The sequence below is a fragment of the Hypanus sabinus genome, chromosome 11, assembly GCF_030144855.1.
Source record: "Hypanus sabinus isolate sHypSab1 chromosome 11, sHypSab1.hap1, whole genome shotgun sequence".
Taxonomy (NCBI): Eukaryota; Metazoa; Chordata; class Chondrichthyes; order Myliobatiformes; family Dasyatidae; genus Hypanus; species Hypanus sabinus.
Window position 1 is genome coordinate 62,108,062 of NC_082716.1, and position 18,930 is coordinate 62,126,991.

Consider the following 18,930-nt stretch of genomic DNA (forward strand, 5'->3'; position numbering starts at 1 on the left):
GGGTGGATAAATCTCCTGGACCTGATGGAATGCACCTTTGGATTCTGAAGGAAGTAGCTACAGAGATCGTGAAGGCATTAACAATGATCTTTCAAGAACTGGTAGATTTTGGCATTGTACCAAATGACTGGATAATTGCAAATGCTACTCCGCTATTTAAGAAGGGTGGGAGGCAGCAGAAAGTAAACTATAGACCTGTTAGCTTGACATCAGTGGTTGGGAAGTTGTTGGAATTGATTGTTAGGGATGAGATTAAGGAGTACCTGGATGCACATGACAAGATAGGCTAGCTAATGCCAGCACAGTTTCCTGAAAGGAAAAATCCTGCTTGACTAACCTACTGCAATTTTTGAGGAAACTGCAAGCAAAGTAGACAAAGAAGAAGCAGTAGATATGGTGTACTTGGATTTTCAGAAGGCCTCTAACAAGGTGCCACACATGAGGCTGCTTAGCAAGGTAAGAGCCTATGGAATTACAGGGGAGTTACTAGCGAGGGGGAGCATTGGCTAATTGGCAGAAAATAGAGTGTGGGAATAAAAGGATCCTATTCTGGTTGGATGCCGGTTACCAGTGGAGATCCACGGGGTCAGTGTTGGGACCACTGCTTTTTACAATGGATGTCAATGATTTGGATGATGGAATTAATGGATTTGTGGCTAAATTTGTCGATGATATAAACATAGGTGGAGGAAGAGGTAGTGTTGAAGAAACAGAGAGCCTGCAGAGACTTAGATATTTAGGGGAATGGGCAAATAAGTGGCAAATGAATGACAATGTTGAAAAGTGTATAGTCATGCAGTTTGGTGGAAGAAATAAATGGGCAGACTATTATTTTTGATGGGGAGAGAGTTCAAATTGCAGGGATGCAAAAGGACTTGGGAGTCTTTGTGCAGGCTACCCTAAAGGTAACCTCCAGATTGAGATGGTGATGAAGAAGGTGAATGCAATGTTGGCATTCATTTCCAGAAGAGAAGAATACAACAGCAGGGATGTGATGTTGAGGCTCTATAAGGCACACGTGAGACCACACTTGCAGTATTGTGTGCAGTTTTGGGCTTCTTATTTTAGAAAGGATGTACTGACATTGGAGAGGGCTCAGAGAAGATTCACGAGAATGAGAGGGGATCTCATAGAAACAGTCTGAATGTTAAAAGGCCTGAACAGATTAGATATGGCAGTTATTTCCCATACTAGGGAGTCTAGGACAAGAGGGCATGACTTCAGGATTGAAGGACATCCATTTAGAACAGAGATGCAGAGAAATTATTTTAGTCACCAAGGGTGGAAAATCTGTGGAATTTGTTGCCACGAGCTAGAGGCCAACTCACAGGGTGCTTTTAAGGCAGAGATAAGAGAGGTTCATGATTAACCAGGGCAGCAAAGGGTATAGGGAGAAGGCAGGGAAATGGGGATGACTGGAAGAATTGGATCAGCCTATGATTGAACGGCAAAGCAGACTCAATGGGCCGAATGGCCTACTTTTGCTCCTATATCTTATGGTTATCCTACATTAAGAGTGCTCTGAAATGGACATTAACTATTGACATGCAATTTGGCATTTTTTTTTTAAAATACAATGATTTGTCATTAATCATATTCCTTTATCTCAGTGTACATGGAAATGTAGAAAATAGGAGCAGCAGGACATTTAATTCTCCAAGACAGTTTCCCATTCAAAAAGATCACAGCTGATCTTACATTTCAATACATATACCAACTGTATTTTCATTATCACTTGATACTTTTTGTGTTTAGAAAAGTATTGGTCTCTTTGTAAACGTATTTGGCTTTCACTACATTATGCATTGAGAAAATTCCACATGTTCATAATCCTACGAGTGAAAATATTTCTTCTCATCTCAGTCCTGTTTTGTACCATATCTTGAGACTGTAATCCCTTGACCTCAACACCATCCAATCAGGAGATATATCCTTGCCATATCCAGTCTGTCTAATCCTGAAAGAATTTTTAGCTGTTTCAATGTGATCTCTTATTCTGCAGATCTTAGTGAACACAGGCTTAGCCAATTCAATCTTTCCCCAAATCACCTACCTGCCATTCTAGGAATCAGTCTGGCAAACCTTGATTATACTTGTTCAGAGGCAGATATATAGATTCTTAAGTAAGGAGATCCTATCTGCACACAATACTCCAGGTATAGTCTCACCAAGGACATGGACAATCTTTGCAAAATTCCTTGCTCCTATGTTTGAAAATTGAAAACCCTTGCAATAAAGATCAACATCCTATTTACCTTAATTGCTTGCTGTATGTTTGCTTTCACTAACCAGGATTACCAAATCCGTTAACACATCAATTTTTTTTCTATTAGCATTTAAGTAATACTCTAACTTAACTTCATTTATCTCTGTTATGCTGCACCTGCCTTATATTTTTCCATTCATATTGTCTAAATCACTTTAAAAGCTCTTTGCATCACCTCACTACCCCACTAAGTTAAACATTATCAGCAAGCTTACAGGTCTCATTTGACTCCCTCCTCACTGATGTATACTGTTAATATCTGGGCACTCTTTTCCCTACCTCATCTGACAATTGGTTTCCTTACATTCCTCTTAAGTTAAGCATGTCCTCTTAAATGAAGATCACAAAGTATTTGTTAAACTGCTCTAGTATTTTTGTTCCTCTTTGTAAGTTCCCGTTTTTCTGACTGCAAGACATTTGCTTTCACTAATTTTTAGAAAACATACTTGCAGATAGTTCTGCAGTCTATCTTCCTTGCAACTTTACTTGTACTTCCTACTTCCACTTTCCATCAAACTCTTACTCCTTTTTGTAAACTAAATTCTAAACTTCCACCAGTGTTCAGGCCTGCTACATTTTCTGAAAACATCAAGTGCCTCCGTTCTGAATATAAGACTATACATACTTTCATTTGTAAGCCATTAACTCTGTCAAATTTTGCTTTGTACTTTGTTCCAGAAAGCAATGTTCACATTCACTTCTGCAGTTCCTGCATTTTATCCTTAAACGTTAAGCATTGTCAGGCCTTTTAATGAAACTCTCCAATGCAACATGGCCAGCTCACTTCACTTAACTCTAGTTTCCTGTGTTTAAATTAGACCTTGTCTTCTAGAGTTTCTTGTCTTAAGCATTAAGTTTTAGTCATGTTTTATGTTTTGCACATCTTTAAAAGAACAAAAAGACAGATTTTGTACACAAGTGTCCTAGCACATTATAAAGTCAACTTGTATTATCTTTGCACTTTGTGAAACAGATTCTTCATTGACCACTTCTAAGTTTCTGAGCTGAGCACTAAATTATGATAATCTTTCCTAAAAAATCAAAACAGGTTATAAAACAATTCAGGGACAAATTACAATTACGAATTAAAAACTTATTTTTAATGGAACTAGTAATTTATGCTGAAGATTAAAGATGCAGTAAAATATTTAATCTGGCACACCTGGGACTTTGATGGTGCCAAATTAGTACACTTTCAAGATAACTGGATGTTTTCCAATGAATACTATTTAATGAAAACAGAGGAACTGGGGCCCCAGTACATAATGTCTATGTATATGGTTCATTTATAACAGGCATGTTTCAAGAAAGAGACATCACCATTCGGGCCATGCCTTCTTCTTGTGGCTGTCATCATGCAGGAGAGACAGGAGCTTCAACACAGCTTCCATCCCAATGCCAACAAATGACCCTGAAAACCTTTGGTCTATTTTTTCCCCTCAAATTGCACTAATGTTAGTACTGCTTCCTCCACCCATGCTGAGCTCTCCAATTTCATCTAATTTAGCTCCACCTTGCCCCCTCTCACCTCTCTCCCCTTTTTGATCTTTGGAGCCAAACTACCTTCTGATAATCCTTTACAAAACTACTGACACTCACAGCTATCTTGACTATACCTCTTTTTACCCTGTCACTTGTAAAAATGTTATTCTCTTTTCTGTTACTTCATCTCAGGATGAGGCTTTCCATCCTAGAACATGCTAAATGTTCTCCTTCTTCAAAGAACAGGGTTTCCCTTTCACCACCATCAATCTTGCCCTCACCCACATCTCTTCCATTTCCCACACATTTGTCCTCACCCCATCCTCCCACAATAGGGATAGGGTTTCCCTTGAACTTACCTACCACCTCACAAGCCTCTGTCTCCAGTATATCATTTCCATAACTCCTGCTAACTATAATGGGATCTACCCCCTCCACCTCACTCGCCACTTTCCACAGAGATCACTCTCCATGTGACTCCTTTGTACATTCATCCCTCTCCAGCGATTTTCCTCCTGGCAATTATCCCTGCAAGCAAAACAAGTACCACACCTCCCTCATCAACATTCAGGGCTCCAAACTGTCCTTCCCAGTGTGGCACCACTTCACCTGTGAGTATGTTGGGGTGGTCTACTGTAATTGATTCTCTCAGTGTGGGTGAGAGCTGACATAGATTTGGAGTTGGCTTCGTCAAGGCACCACAAAAGGCTGGATTTTCAATTCAACTATTCATTCTGACATGTCATTCCACGGCCTCCTTTACTGCTACAAGAGGCCACTTCCAGGCTGGAGGAGCAACACCTTGTATTCCGTCTGGGTTGCCTCTTCCAACCTGATACCATGAACATTGATTTCTTTAACTTTCAGTAATTTCTTCCCCCCTCCCCTTTCACTCTTTCTGGCTCCCCTCTCGCCCCTTCTCATCTGTCCATCGCCTCCATTTGGTGCCCCTCCTTCATCTCTTTCTCCCATGGTCCACTGTCTTCTCAGATTATACTCCTCCTTCAGATCATTACCTCTTCCACCTCCCAGTTTCTCACTTCATCCCTCTGCTCCACCCACTCAGTTTATCCCTCAACTGATTTCACCTATTACCTGCCAGATTGCACATCCTCCTCCCCCCACCTCTATCTAGATTCTTCGCCCTTTCTCTCCAATCCTGATGATGAGACTTGACCCGAAGCTTCAACTGTTTATTCCTTTCCTTAGATGCTGCCTGACTTAGTGAGTTCCAGCAGTACTTCACGTGTCTTCAAGATTTCCAACATCTGCAGAATCCCATTTTTATTTATTTCGTAGTGAAGGTTACGTACAATTTAAGTCAAGTTTGTAATGTACTGTGCTGCTGGGAGAAAAAGCTAATTTTCAAGCTATTTCTATCCAAGGGTAAGGGTGTCTCATTGTTTATGAGAGCTCAGAAACCACAGCCCTGGCCTGTTATGAGTATGGACATTAGCACTCAGTGTTCAGTTGCTGAACTAGTGGGATTCCCAAATAAATAATGTAACACATTATTGGTTTCACTCTACATTTACACTATGGATTTTCAACAAAATTTAGAAACATCACTATTATCCACTTTTTGGAATAGAGTAATCAAAATTGTTAAAATACTATCTAAATAAAAATTAACATCAACATATTCATGCTAGACTTAGAAAACTAAAGGCTCATAGTCTTACTGCACAATTCAAGCTTATAATCGACACTGGCACTTTAACGTGGCACATGCTGTTGTGTCAGTGCCACCTCTTGATGAGAGATTAAACTGAAATTCTGTCTGTTCAGATAAAAGAACCCGATTTTCTTATTTTATATTAGATTTGGCTGATCATGGCCAGTGATCCATGATGATCATTACTGCAACCAGTTAAACCACTTAGCCCAATGCATAAAATGTGTTGGAGGAACTCAGCAAGTCAGGCAGCATCTACGGAGGGAAATGAACAACTTGGTGACCTGATAAATGCTTTCCTTTTGAGTGATGCTAATGTTGTCATTAAGAGAAGATAAAGTAAATTGCACATTGCAAGCTGCAACAAATAATGAAATAGTGATTAGTTTTAGTCATCAGCCAGAACATCAAGGATAACTATACTGTGCTGCTTTTGCATGAATCAGTGACACCAGTGAATGCCTTAATTTAATACTTCCAGAACTCATCTGTACGTTGAGATAAATTATGATACAGTAAAACAAATGCACTGACTAGCATGAAAGTGCAGTACTCTCTTAGTCACAATCAAGTTATTCAAAATGAGATTTCAACCCTGCCACTGAACTTTTAGAAGCAATTAATTTCTAAATGAAAGATTTATTTCCATCTCAAGAAATTGCATAATTTCAATCTAGAAAGCAAGCCCTTACCTGCACCGCCACATTCTGTTTCCGAGCATGTTCCAGGTTCTTGTCCTGATTATTTTTCTTTGGTTCAGTCTTTCTTTTATTGCTATCTCTTTTTACATCCATTTTATTTGTAATATCATTTCCTTTGTTAAAGTCCCATCTTTCTTTCATGCCTTCTTTCTGATGATGATTCCGGTTCTGTTCTCGTGGTTTGATATTCTCCTTGAAGGTAACCAGTTTTTCTCCATTTTCTGAACTGTTACTCTGAGTCTTACCTGATGACAAAACAGACTTTAAACCTTGACTAATCTCAGTTGGTTCTGAAAATGGAGATTCCAGCAAAATCAGACTATCCTTTATTTCAGAAGGCTCTTCATTAGCCAGTTCTGGGATGTCAGTTATGAACATTAGTTTCCCTTCTTCATTTCTGCTCTGGATAAGCCTAGGAAATAAAGAAATTGCAAGAAAATATGTACATATAATTTACACTAACATAGAACAGTACAGGAAAAGGGCCTTCTTCCCTCAGTGTATGTACTGATGAAAATATTAATTTAAACTGCACATTCTGCCTGCCCTCATTTCCCTACTTACTCATGTGTCTAAATGCCCTTTAAGCATTGCTACCTTATCTGCTTAAACCAATTTCCTTGGTAGTGAATTTCAAGCACCTACCAATTTCCAGGTTACCAATCCTACCAGGTTAATCTCCTGCAAACTTTCTCCCGCTATCTCCTCCAGTATTTCATATTTCCATCATATCACTGGCTCTCATAATTTTACATGCCTCATCAAGTCTCTCCTTAGCCCCTCATGCTCTAGAGTAAACAATCAAGTTTGTCCAACCTCTTTATATACAAAGTGAAGTAAAGTGATTATATTATAATTTAAGGGAATAAAAGGATTAAATTATGATGGTTTGCATAAACTAAACTGTTCAAAGTTACTTTTCATTATAGGGCATTATGTCATCATATACAATGTTGAGATTTGTTTTTCTTAGACATATTAAGTAAATCCAAAAGCCACGATAGAATCAGTGAAAGACGGCACTCAACAAGACAAACACCAATGTGTAAAAGACAACAAAATGTACAAATACAAAAGTAAAATAAAGAAATAATATTAATAAATTAGCAACAGATATTGAGGACATGAGATGAATCATTGAAAGTGAATCCAATAGGTTGTAGGAACAGTTCAATGATGAGGCGTGAAGTTGAATGAAGTTATCCCCTCTAGTTCAAGTATCTGATGGTTGAGGGGTAATAACAATTCCTGAACCTGGTGGTGTGAGTAATGAGGCTCCTGTACATTCCTCCTGATGGCAGCAACTAGAAAAGAGCATGACATGGGTGGTGGGGGTCCCTGATGATGGATGCTGCTTTCCCGCAACAACACTTTATATAGATGTGCTCAAAGGTGGGGAGGTCTTTACCCATGATGACTGGGCTGGATCAACTATTTTTTGTACGATTCATTTAGGGCATCGGTGTTTCCATACCGATGTCATGCAACCAGTCATTATACTCTCCACCACATTTCTGTAGTTTCTCAAAGTTTTAGATGTTATGCTGAACCTTCGCCATGCTTTCTTCATAACTGCACTTTTTGCTGGGCCCAGGATAGATCATCTGAAATGGAACTTAAAGTTGGTGATCTTTTTGTCTGATTCGTGATGAGGACTGGCTCATGGACTTCCAGTTTCCTCCTGAAGTGAGTAATCAGCTCCTTTGTCTCGCTGACATCGAGTGAGAGGTGGTTGTTGTGGCAAAGCTTCAATCTCCCTCCTATATGCTAATTCATTACCATCAATGACAATGGTGTCATCAGCCATCTTAAATATGGCAATGAAACTGTATTGAGCTGCACAGTTATAAGTGTTAAGCGAGTAGAGTATTTAAATTGAATTTAATTGGGTATAGTAAATCAAAGAGTATTAATTGTTTAAGATGATCCACTGATTTACTAAGGAAGATGAGAGAAATTGGTTCCTCTAAAGAAAAGTGCAGAATAAGGGCAATTGTAAAATTAAAACTCAGGGGTGATATCAAGTAGTATATTCCTACTCATTGTCCTTATTATTGTTCTTTCACTAAGCATTGGACAAACTTTAAATACTTTTGCCCTGAAACACAAATATTAGAGATGAAAAAAAACTAACCTCTTCCTCCTTGGTTGCAATATTTGAAAGAAAATTAAAGATATGACCTTTTGATGTTTGGAGACATGGATTGAAGGGCATTGGAGGATAATAAGGGCCAGAAAGTAAAGTGAATGAGACCAGATCAAATGAGGTGTAATCTTACTCAATGTGATAGCAGGTTCAAGGGACTGCTGGCCTGCACCTGGTCATTCTTCTTGGGTTACTTTCTTCAAATAAAGTGTGTGAAAATATGGTAGTGTAGTGGTTAGTGCAATACTATTACAGCTCGGGGCGTACTGGAGTTCAATTCTGGTGCCTTTCTGTAAGAAATCGCTGTGAGTCCTCTCCCTGGAATACATGGAGTTTCTCTGGGTCTGATTTCCTCCCACAATCCAAAGACATACTGGGTAGGTTAACTGGTCATTGTAAAACTGTCTTGTGATTGGGTTAATCGGGTTTGTCAGGGATCACTGGGGCGGCATGGTTTGAAGGACCGACTCCACACTGTATTGCTAAAATAAAAAAAATAAAATCTGAAATATTCATTCTCTAAAAGTTTTGAGTGTGTCATTTGATAAACTTGAAAACCAGAACTAAGATTTTTTGAGGCTGAGTTATGAAGCATGAAGAAAGTAAGAAAGTAAAATAAGTTTGCAGATTGAGTTCAGGTATAAAAATGTGGCTTTAAGGGCTAAGTAACCTAGTCTGTCCCGGTTTAAAATACACCCTATTTATAAACTCAGTAAAAAGCAGCGTACCTCCAAATCAATTCTTTTTAATAAATCCTTAACCTATACATTTGAGATACATATACAGAATTTATTTTCCATGCATTTCAGTATTATAATTGTAAAGGGGGTTTCTTCTTTTTTCTTTGTTACTAGGTATGTAATCAAAAGGGCTTCTTTGTTTGTTAACTAGCAGGAATGCTTCTTTTTAGAGAGTGCTGGGAGAATTGTATTCCTTTGTAAACCAAATGGGGATTAATGTTCTTTCTTCTGAGTCTGTAAGCTTTTGTTGACGGGCTCTTGGGCAGATCGGCGCGAGGGGGTTGAGAGAGAGGATGCAATGCTGTAAGCGGGGCGAGGAACGGACCCCAAGTGGGGGTCCGAGGCCAGGAGGTACTCCGAGGAGGGGGGGGATGAAGCTAGATGTTCTTGGTTGACCACTCGGAGGGTCCTGAGCTGCGAGTCGAGGAGTTGGGAGGGGATCGAATGGTGGCCAGAAGACTTCAGTAATTGAGCTCCAACAGTCGTGCACGAAGTGGTTTGGACTTTGATAAGTTTGGCGCCTTTTCTTTATTTTTTCTCTTCATATATACTGTATCGTTATTAATCACTTAGTTATAGTAACCTTTATAAATTGTACTCATTTAATCGCTTATGGTGTACTGTCTGTTTTTTGGGCGAGGCAGGGACATCACACAGCATCCACACCAGCTGATTACCCAGTTTGGCGGGGCCGAAGGCTGCTTCCCCCCTAGACGAGAACGAGCTGAGCGAGCCTGAGGTGACCCAGGGGGTTACATAATTTTTTTTTAATTGCAAATGTATCAATATAACATCCAGAACTTAAATGTTATGTAGGGAAGGCAGGGGAATGGGACTGAGAGGGATAATTAATTAGCCATGATGGAATGACAGGAGACTCAATGGGCTGAATAGACTGATTCTGCTCTAACGTCTTAACTAGAGTAGATTGTTAGATGTACTAAACAGAAAATACTAGTAACAATCAGCAGGCCAAAAAGTATTTGTGGCTAGAGATATAGTGCCTTGAAAACGTATTTAGCCCCCACAACTGTTTTCACATTTATATGTCTCATTTTCTTTATCAATTTTTTTTTAAGTTTCAAATAGATAAACGTAACAATGATAGTGATACAGAGATCGGGATTACATCAATAACGGTTAACGTATCCAATGTCTCATTTTCTAAGTTAAAAAAAATGAGGTATTGAAGTAGGATTTGTTGAGCTTATCTAAAAAACAATGCAAATCGTGTCAAATCAAAATTCCAAAACCTGTCAGCAATTTACTAAAAATTAAAAACTAAAATTGTGCAGCTGAAAAAGTATTCATCCCCATTGTAATTACCATGCTAACATTCCTTAGGTATATTATATTACTTCACCAACTCACCCAATTTGTAGATATAGAAAATTGGAGGATCATGTTTTCAATGAATTCATAGGAATAAATACCCCGTTTCTGTGTAAATTCAACAGTATGGTAGATTTTCAAGACCAAACCGAACTGAAGACAATACAGCACTGAACACAAGTTAGGGAAATGATAGAGATGCACAAATCTGGGGAAAAGTACAAGACAATCTCAAAAGCACTGAACATACCTTGGTGCTCAGTGCATTCCATCATGAAAAAATGGAAAAAATATGAAACCACAGCTACATTGCCTAGGTCAGGCTGCCCTCTAAACTAACCAAAGGAGAATGGCATTTTTAAGAGAGGCTACTGTAATCCCAACAGTCACTCTGAGAGAGCTGCAGAAGTCAATGGCTGCACCTGGATATGAAGTTCATTGTTCCACAATCACCAAGACCTTGCACAAAAAGAGTATTTATGAAGAACGACAAGAAGTAGCCTTGGCTAAAAAGAAAGCATACCTTTGCCCATTAAGACACTGCAAAGCATTACTTAGAAGATGCAGTAAAGATGTGGAAGATTGTCTTGTGAGCAGATGAGACTAAAGTGGAAATTTTTGGCCTCAATACTAAACAGTATGTGTGGCATAAATCTAATATTTATACATCAGCCAGGTAACACCATTCCTAAAATAAGGTGCGGTAGAGGTAACATCATGCTATGGGGATGCTTTTCAACAACAGGGACTAGAAATCTGGTCAGGATTGATGGGACGATGAATGTTGCTAGATACAGAGAGATCCTGGATTAAAAACCTGCTAACATCTGCTAGAAAGCATAAACTGGGGAAGAAGTTTGTCCTTCAGCAGGACAATGACCTAAAGCACACTGCCAGAGCAACCATGGAGTTGCGTCAAATGAAGAAAATTGACGTCCTTCAGTGGTCCCATCAAAGTCCTGATCTCAACCTGATCAAACTCTGGCAAGAACTCAAAACTGTGGTATACTGTCGCTCCACAACTAACCTGACACAGCTTGAGTAATTTGGCGAGGAGGAACGGACAAATCTTGCTCCATCACATTGTGCAAAGCTGATAGAGACTTATCCGAAGCTGTTACTGTCATTGCTGTGAGAGGTGGTTCAATTAAGTATTGAAAAAGGAGGGATGAATCCTTTTGAACTGCTGACAATTCAGTTTTTGAACTTCTGGTTTTTAATTTTATACAATTTTCCCTGCATTTTGGACTCTATTGTGAAAAGGGAGCATATGATTCACAAATGAAAACTCTCAGTTACAATGATCAGAATCCCTGGTTGTAATACTCATTTATATGAACAAAGGATTGGGAGCTGAATACTTTTACAAAGCACTGTATATTCAAAATTTCTGGTCATGATCACTGGAAAAATGTAAAAATTCATGTTTTAAGTTGCAAAGAAAGGGGGTAGTGGAGAGAACACAGGCTATATATGACAGGGTCCAGACCCAAATTGTTGTGGTAACACTAAACTTTAAAAAGCAATGTTAGATACTGTGTTTTTCCCTAATTTTACCACTTTTAGTTTTAAACCTCACCCCAACAGTTGTAGTACTATTTTCTCTCTTATGTCTGACTAATTTCTTAAAGCAATTGTTAACATGACAATTTTGGCCTGCACCCTGTACTCCCTTCAGTACTCATCTTCCGTGTAGCTTAAGATAAAATGGTTTTCTCATTTGCCTAAATTCTAAAGGATTCTTGACCTGAAATATTTTTCTTGCTGAGAGATTCCAGCATTTTTTGGTACTTGATTCAAATTTCCAATTTCTGCAGTTTGTTTTAAACAATCTCCAACTGTTAAGTGCACTTGTGATAGTTTACACTCTTTCATTCTTTTCTTCCAAAGGAGGGTTAGATGAGACCTTATTGCCAGATTTGTCTATGTTTAAAAGATACAAGGTTGAATATCAAGGACAAATGGATTACAGCCATTTGAGAGTTGGCCACATTCTACCTTCTGTTGATTATTAGGGTATAAAATCCATTATCTATGAATGCCATATTCTACTGTAAACCTCTTAATTATTTGTGCTAAATGCACCTTGTGCTGTGTCTGACTGTGTTTTGCACCTTGGCCCCATAGAAGCACTGTTTCGTTTGGGTGTATTCATGTATGGCTGAATGATAAATGAACTTAAAAGGCTCTTTAAATGAACAAGACCAACTCTGTTCAATATTGCACAGACAATACCAGTTTGAGCAGTTACATGAGAAAATCTGCAGATGCTGGAAATCCAAGCAACACACACACAAAATGCTGGAAGAACTCAACAGGCCATGAAGCATACATGGAAAAGAGTAAACAGTCGATGTTTCAGGCTGAGGCCTTTCATCAGGACTGGAAAAAAGATGAGAAGTCCGAGTAAGAAGGTGGGGGTGAGGGGAGGAAGCAGTACAAGGTGGTAGGTGATAGGTGAAACTGGGAGGAGGGTGAAGTAAAGAGCTGGGAAGCTGATAGATGAAAGAGATAAAGGACTGGAGAAGGGGGGAAACTGATAGAAGAGGGTAGAAAGGAAAGGGGGAGAAGCACCAGAGGGAGGTGTGAGTAGGTATGGAGATAGGGTGAGAGAGGGAAATGGGAATGAATGGTAAAGGTGGTATGTGGGTGGGGGAGGGGCAATTACCAGAATTTTGAGAATTTGATGTTTGTGCCATCAGTTTAGAGGTTACCCAAACGGAACATAAGGTGTTGGTCCTCTAACTGGGTGTGGCCTCATTGCAACAGTATAGAGGAGGGCATGGACTGAGATGTCGAAATGGAAATGGGAAATAGAATTCAAATATGTGGCTATCAAGAGATCCCGCTTCTTCTGGCGAATGGAGAGTAGGTGCTTGGCGAAGTGGTCTCTCAATCTACAGGAGGCCACACCGGGAGCACAGGATACAGCAGATGACCCCAACAGACTCACAAGATAATTGTTGCTTCACTTGGAAGGACTGCTTAGGGCCCTGAATAGGAGTGAGGGAAGGGTGTGGGACAGGTATCACACTTGTTTCACTTGCAAGGATGGAGATCAGTAGGGAGGGATGAATGGACAAGGGAGTTGCTTAGGGAGTGATCCTTGCAGAAAGTGGGGGTGGGGGGGGAGGGAAAGATGTGTTTGGTAAGGGGATCCTGTTAATGATGGCGAAAGTTACACAGAATTATGTGTCGGACATGGAGGCTACTCGGGTGGTAGGTGAGGACAAGAAGAGTTCTATTCCCGGTGGGGTGCTGGAAGGATGGGGTGAGGACAGACGTGCGTGAAATGAAAGAGATGCTGGTGAAGGCAGTGTTGATGATGCAGGAAGGAAATCTCCTTTCTATGAAGAAGGACATCAGTAGATCAGGAATGAAAAGCATCCTAAAACCAGATGTAGCATAGACAGAGGAACTGAAATAGCATTTTTACAAGTGACAGGGTGGGAAGAAGCATAGCCTTGGTAGCTGTGCGAATCAAAGGGTTTATAAAAGATATCAGTAGATAAACTGTCTCCAGACAGAGACAGAGATTGAGTAAGGGGAGGGATATGGTAAGAGGCCCAGATCATCTCATTTTCACCATGGACATTCAGTCCCTATACTCATCCATCCCCATCAGGAGGGCCTTAAAGCTCTCCACTTCTTTTTAAATAAGAGACTCAACCTGTTCCCCTCCACCACCACTCTCCTCCATCTGGCAGAACGAGTCCTCACTTTCAATCATTTCTTCTTCAGCTCCTCCCACTTCCTCCAAACCAAAGGTGCAGTCATGGGCACTCGCATGGGTCCTGGCTATGCCTGCTGTTTTGTCGGCTACGTGGAACAGTCTATGTTCCAACCCTACACCAGTATCACTCCCCAACTTTTCGATGCATTGCTGCTGCTTCCTGCACTCTTGCTGAGCTCGACGACTTCATCAATTTTGCCTCCAACTTCCACCCTGCCCTCAAATTCACCTGGTCCATTTCTGACACTGCCCTCCCCTTTCTTGATCTCTGGAGACAGATCATCTACTGACATCTATTATAAACCCACTGATTCTCACAGCTACTGGACTATTCCTCTTTCCATCCTGTTACTTGTAAAAATGCTATCCCCTTCTCTCAATTCTTCCATCTCTGCCACATCTGCTCTCAGGATAAGGCTTTTCATTCCAGAACTAATGAGATGTCCTCCTCCTTCCAAGAAAGGGGCTTTCCTTCCTCCAACATCAATGCTGTCCTCACCCACATCTCTTCCATTTCACACACGTATGCCTTTATCCATCCTCCTGCCATCGCACCAGGGATAGGGTTCCTCTTGTAGTCACCTACCACCCAACCAGTCTCCACATCCAGCACATAATTCTCTGCAACTATATATATATATATATATATAACAATTACAGCACAGAAACAAGCCATCATGGCCCTTCTAGTCCATGCCCAACGCTTACTCTCACCTAGTCCCACTGACCCGCACTCGACCCATAACACTCCATTCCTTTCCTGTCCATATACCTATCCTCTTGTTTCAATCTCCCCTACTCTCAATAATTAGTTTCAATTAATCATTCCTGGATTTTGTTGCTTCAGGTCTGATAGAATCTGAGAGGCAAGAGGGGGAGGTGTTGCATTGCTTGTCAAGAGAAACTATTACAGCGGTGCTCTGGCAAGATAGATTAGAGGGCTCATCTAGGGAGGCTATGTGGGTGTAATTGAGGAAAGGGAAAGGTGTAATAACACTTATAGGGGTGTATTATAGACCACCTAATAGGGAGTGAAAATTAGAGGAGCAAATTTGTAAGGAGATAGCAGATATTTGTAGTAAGCACAAGGTTGTGATTATGGGAGATATTAATTTTCCACACATAGACTGGGAAATCCATTCTGTAAAAGGACCAGATGGTTTGGAGTTTGTAAAATGTGTGCAGGATAGTTTTTTGCAGCAATACATAAAGGTACCAACTAGAGAAGGGGCAGTGTTGGATCTCCTGTTAGGGAATGAGATAGGTCAGGTGACGGAGGTATGTGTTGGGGAGCACTTTGGGTCCTGTGATCACAATGCCATTAGTTTCAATATAATTATGGAGAAGGATAGGTCTGGACCAAGGGTTGAGATTTTTGATTGGAGAAAGGCTAACTTTGAGGAGATGTGAAAGAATTCAGAAAGAGTGGATTGGGACAATTTGTTTTATGGGAAGGATGTAATAGAGAAATGGAGGTAATTTAAAGGTGAAATTTTGAGCGTATAGAATCTTTATGTTCCTGTTAGGTTGAAAGGAAAGGTTAAAAGTTTGAGAGAGCCATGGTTTTCAAGGAATATTGGAAACTTGGTTCAGAAAAAGAGAGAAATCTACAATAAATATAGGCAGCATGGAGTAAGTAAGGTGCTCGAGGAATATAAAGAATGTAAAAAGAGTCTTAAGAAAGAAATTAGAAAAGCTAAAAGATATGAGGTTGCTTTTGCAAGTAAGGTGAAAATAAATCCAAAGGGTTTCTACAGATATATTAATAGCAGAGGGATAGTGAGGGATAAAATTGGTCCCTTAGGGAATCAGAGTGGACAGCTATGTGTGGAGCCAAAAGAAATGGGGGAGATTTTGAACAATTTCTTTTCTTCGGTATTCACTAAGAAGAAGGATATTGAATTGTGTAAGGTAAGGGAAACAAGTAGGGTAGTTATAGAAACTATGATGATTAAAGAAGAGTACTGGTGCTTTTAAAGAATATAGAAGTGGATAAGTCTCTGGGTTCTGACAGGATATTCCCTAGGACCTTCAGGGAAGTTAGTGTAGAAATAGCAGGGGCTCTGACAGAAATATTTCAAATGTCATTAGAAACAGGGATGGTGCCAGATTATTGGCATATTGCTCATGTGGTTTCATTGTTTAAAAAGGGTTCTAAGAGTAAGCCTAGCAAGTTTGACGTCAGCGGTGGGTAAGTTAATGGAAAGTAGTCTTAGAGATGGTATATATAATTATCTGGATAGACAGGGTCTGATTAGGAACAGTCAACATGGATTTGTGCGTGGAAGGCCATGTTTGACAAATCTTATTGAATTTTTTTGAAGAGGTTACTAGGAAAGTTGACGAGGGTAAAGCAGTGGACGTTGTCCATATGGACTTCAGTAAGGCCTTTGACAAGGTTCCACACGGAAGGTTAGTTAGGAAGGTTAAATGGTTAGGTATTAATATTGAAGTAGTAAAATGGATTCAACAGTGGCTGGATGGGAAATGCCAGAGAACAGCGGTGGATAACTATTTATCCATCTCCAACGGGATCCCACCACCAAGCACGTCTCCCCCCACCCCTGCCACTTTCCGCTTTCTGCAGAGACTGCTCTCTAAGACTCCCTTCTCCATTCATCCCTCCCCACTGATCTCCCTCCTGGTACTTAGTGGTGCAAGTGAAACAAGTGCCATGCCTGCCCCTATACCTTCTCTCTCACTCCTATTCAGGGCCCCAAGCAGTCCTTCCAGGTGAGGTAACACTTCACCTGTGAGTCCGTTGGGGTCATATACTATGTCTGGTGCTCCCAGTGTGGCCTCCTGTATATCAGAGACCCAACAAAGACTGGGAGACTGCTTTGCCAAGCCTTTATGCTCCACCCATCAGAACTGCTGTAAGGCTCAAATAACGTTCAGCCACCCATTTCAATTCTACTTCCTGCTTCATCAGTCCATTGCCCCCTCTACTGACACAATGAGGCCACACTTGGGTTGGAAGAGCAATACGCTTTATTCTATTTGGGTAGCCTCCAAACCGATGGTATAAACATTGATTTCTTGAACTTCTGGTAATTGCCTCCCCCCTCCTCCTACCTTCACCATTCCCATTCCTCTCTCTCTCACCTTACTTGCCCATCACCTCCTTCTGGTGTTCCTCCCTTTCCCATTTTTCCACGGTCTTCTGTCCTCTCCTATCAAGATTCCCCTCTCTGCAGCCCTTTATCTCCTTCACCAATTCCCAGCCCTTTACTTCATCCTTCCCCCTCGCAGGTTTCACCTAGCTCCTACCACCGTGTACGTTTTCCTTCGCCCTCCCACCTTCTCGCTCTAACTTCTCATCTTTTCCAGTAATGATGAAGGGTCTTGGCCCAAAATGTCAACTGTTTACTCTTTATCCTTCTCCATAAACGTTGCCAGGCATGCTGAGTCCCTTAAGCTTTTTGTGGGTGCTGCCAGTTGAGCAGTTGCTTTTTTAAAAAAAAATTATGGACCAGTAAACTTAAACTAGAGGTTAATGATAGACACTATTTTCATGCAAGTCTGGGATCAAATTAAAGATGCTACATGTTTGTACGGCTCAAACACAATTGGATAAACTTGCTGAGTCATTAGAGAGCAAATATTGTTTTAATTTTGAAAATTCTAAATGATTCCAATTCCCATTTCTTGGTATACGGCTACGTTCGGCCAAATGTAATTTGCTCACATAAGAAGCAATTATAAGACCCTCATTTTAGTGACAATATACCTGGAATGATTTTCCGCTATCCACTTTCCCAAAGCAAGCAATCGCTGATGGCGTGTCCTTAGTTGCTGTCCTTCTTTGTCACCCACTATTCCTTGGTGCCCGCTCGAGAAATCCAGATTTCTTTACAAGAATGAAATACATCAACGTATAGAGCATCTTGAACAGATTAATTACACAAAACAGAAACAGTGATAAAAGTAAAAAAAAATTCCTTAGATAATTAAAGATAAATGTAAACCCAAACAGCAATCTGACAGCTTCAGTACAGAAGAGCATTTTGCAGGAAAAAAAGATTAAAAGCCATGCAAAAAAACAAGACGGGCATAATTTAACTTTGGGATCCTATCATTCCCAATTTTAAAGATCTTACTTTAAGACTTGTCTACTACTCACCCTCTCCAAAGTCAGAAAAGCATCAGAGAATAGTCGAATTAATAATTTCAAAGCAATGTACAAATAGAGGTATTGAAAACTGACATTAAATAATACAATTTTATGGGTGCATGGAGGGAGAGAGTAAAAAACACTGAAACAAGGTTCAGGACTTCGACCCATGGATTGGAGAACTTGTGGCTATGTGCCTGGAAGATTCTATTCAAGAATTAAAAAGTAAACAAGACAACATAAGAATCTGATTGTGAAATACATAACAGTGAGATTTAAAAGGATAATTGGCAGCAATAATATTTGGTGTTCCAAAGGGACCTTCACCATGGTTAAATAAAAATGTTTATTTAAATTTTGAGACATTAAGTTAGGAAGACCAAAAAATAACATGGCAGATGGAGTTCAAACCAGATAAGTGTGAGGTGGTTCATTTTGGTAGGTCAAATATGATGGCAGAATATAGCATTAATGATAAGACTCTTGGCAGTGTGGAGGTTCAGAGAGATCTTGGGGTCCAAGTCCATAGGACGCTCAAAGCTGCTACGCAGGTTGACTCTGTAGTTAAGGCGGCATACGATGCACTGGCCTTCATCAATCGTGGGATTGAGTTTAAGAGCCGAGAGGTAATGTTGCAGCTATATAGGACCCTGGTCAGAACTCATTTGGAGTACTGTGCTCAGTTCTGGTTGCCTCACTACAGGAAGGATGAGGAAACCATAAAAAGGGTGCAGAGGAGAT

The 18,930-nt window shown here is 40.2% G+C and overlaps 1 protein-coding gene across 4 annotated transcripts in view; it reads right to left on the reverse strand.

Annotated features, from left to right (window-relative positions):
* The window catches only part of smg7 (SMG7 nonsense mediated mRNA decay factor), a 119,335-nt gene that overhangs the window by 44,936 nt on the left and 55,469 nt on the right, over positions 1–18,930 (reverse strand). For all 4 annotated transcript variants that reach the window (XM_059984476.1, XM_059984477.1, XM_059984478.1 and 1 more), the window contains 2 exons: positions 17,806–17,925; positions 6,116–6,536 (listed from right to left, as the gene is read on the reverse strand). In XM_059984476.1, the coding sequence (XP_059840459.1) occupies positions 6,116–6,536; positions 17,806–17,925 (541 nt within the window). The remainder of the gene's footprint in view (positions 1–6,115; positions 6,537–17,805; positions 17,926–18,930) is intronic.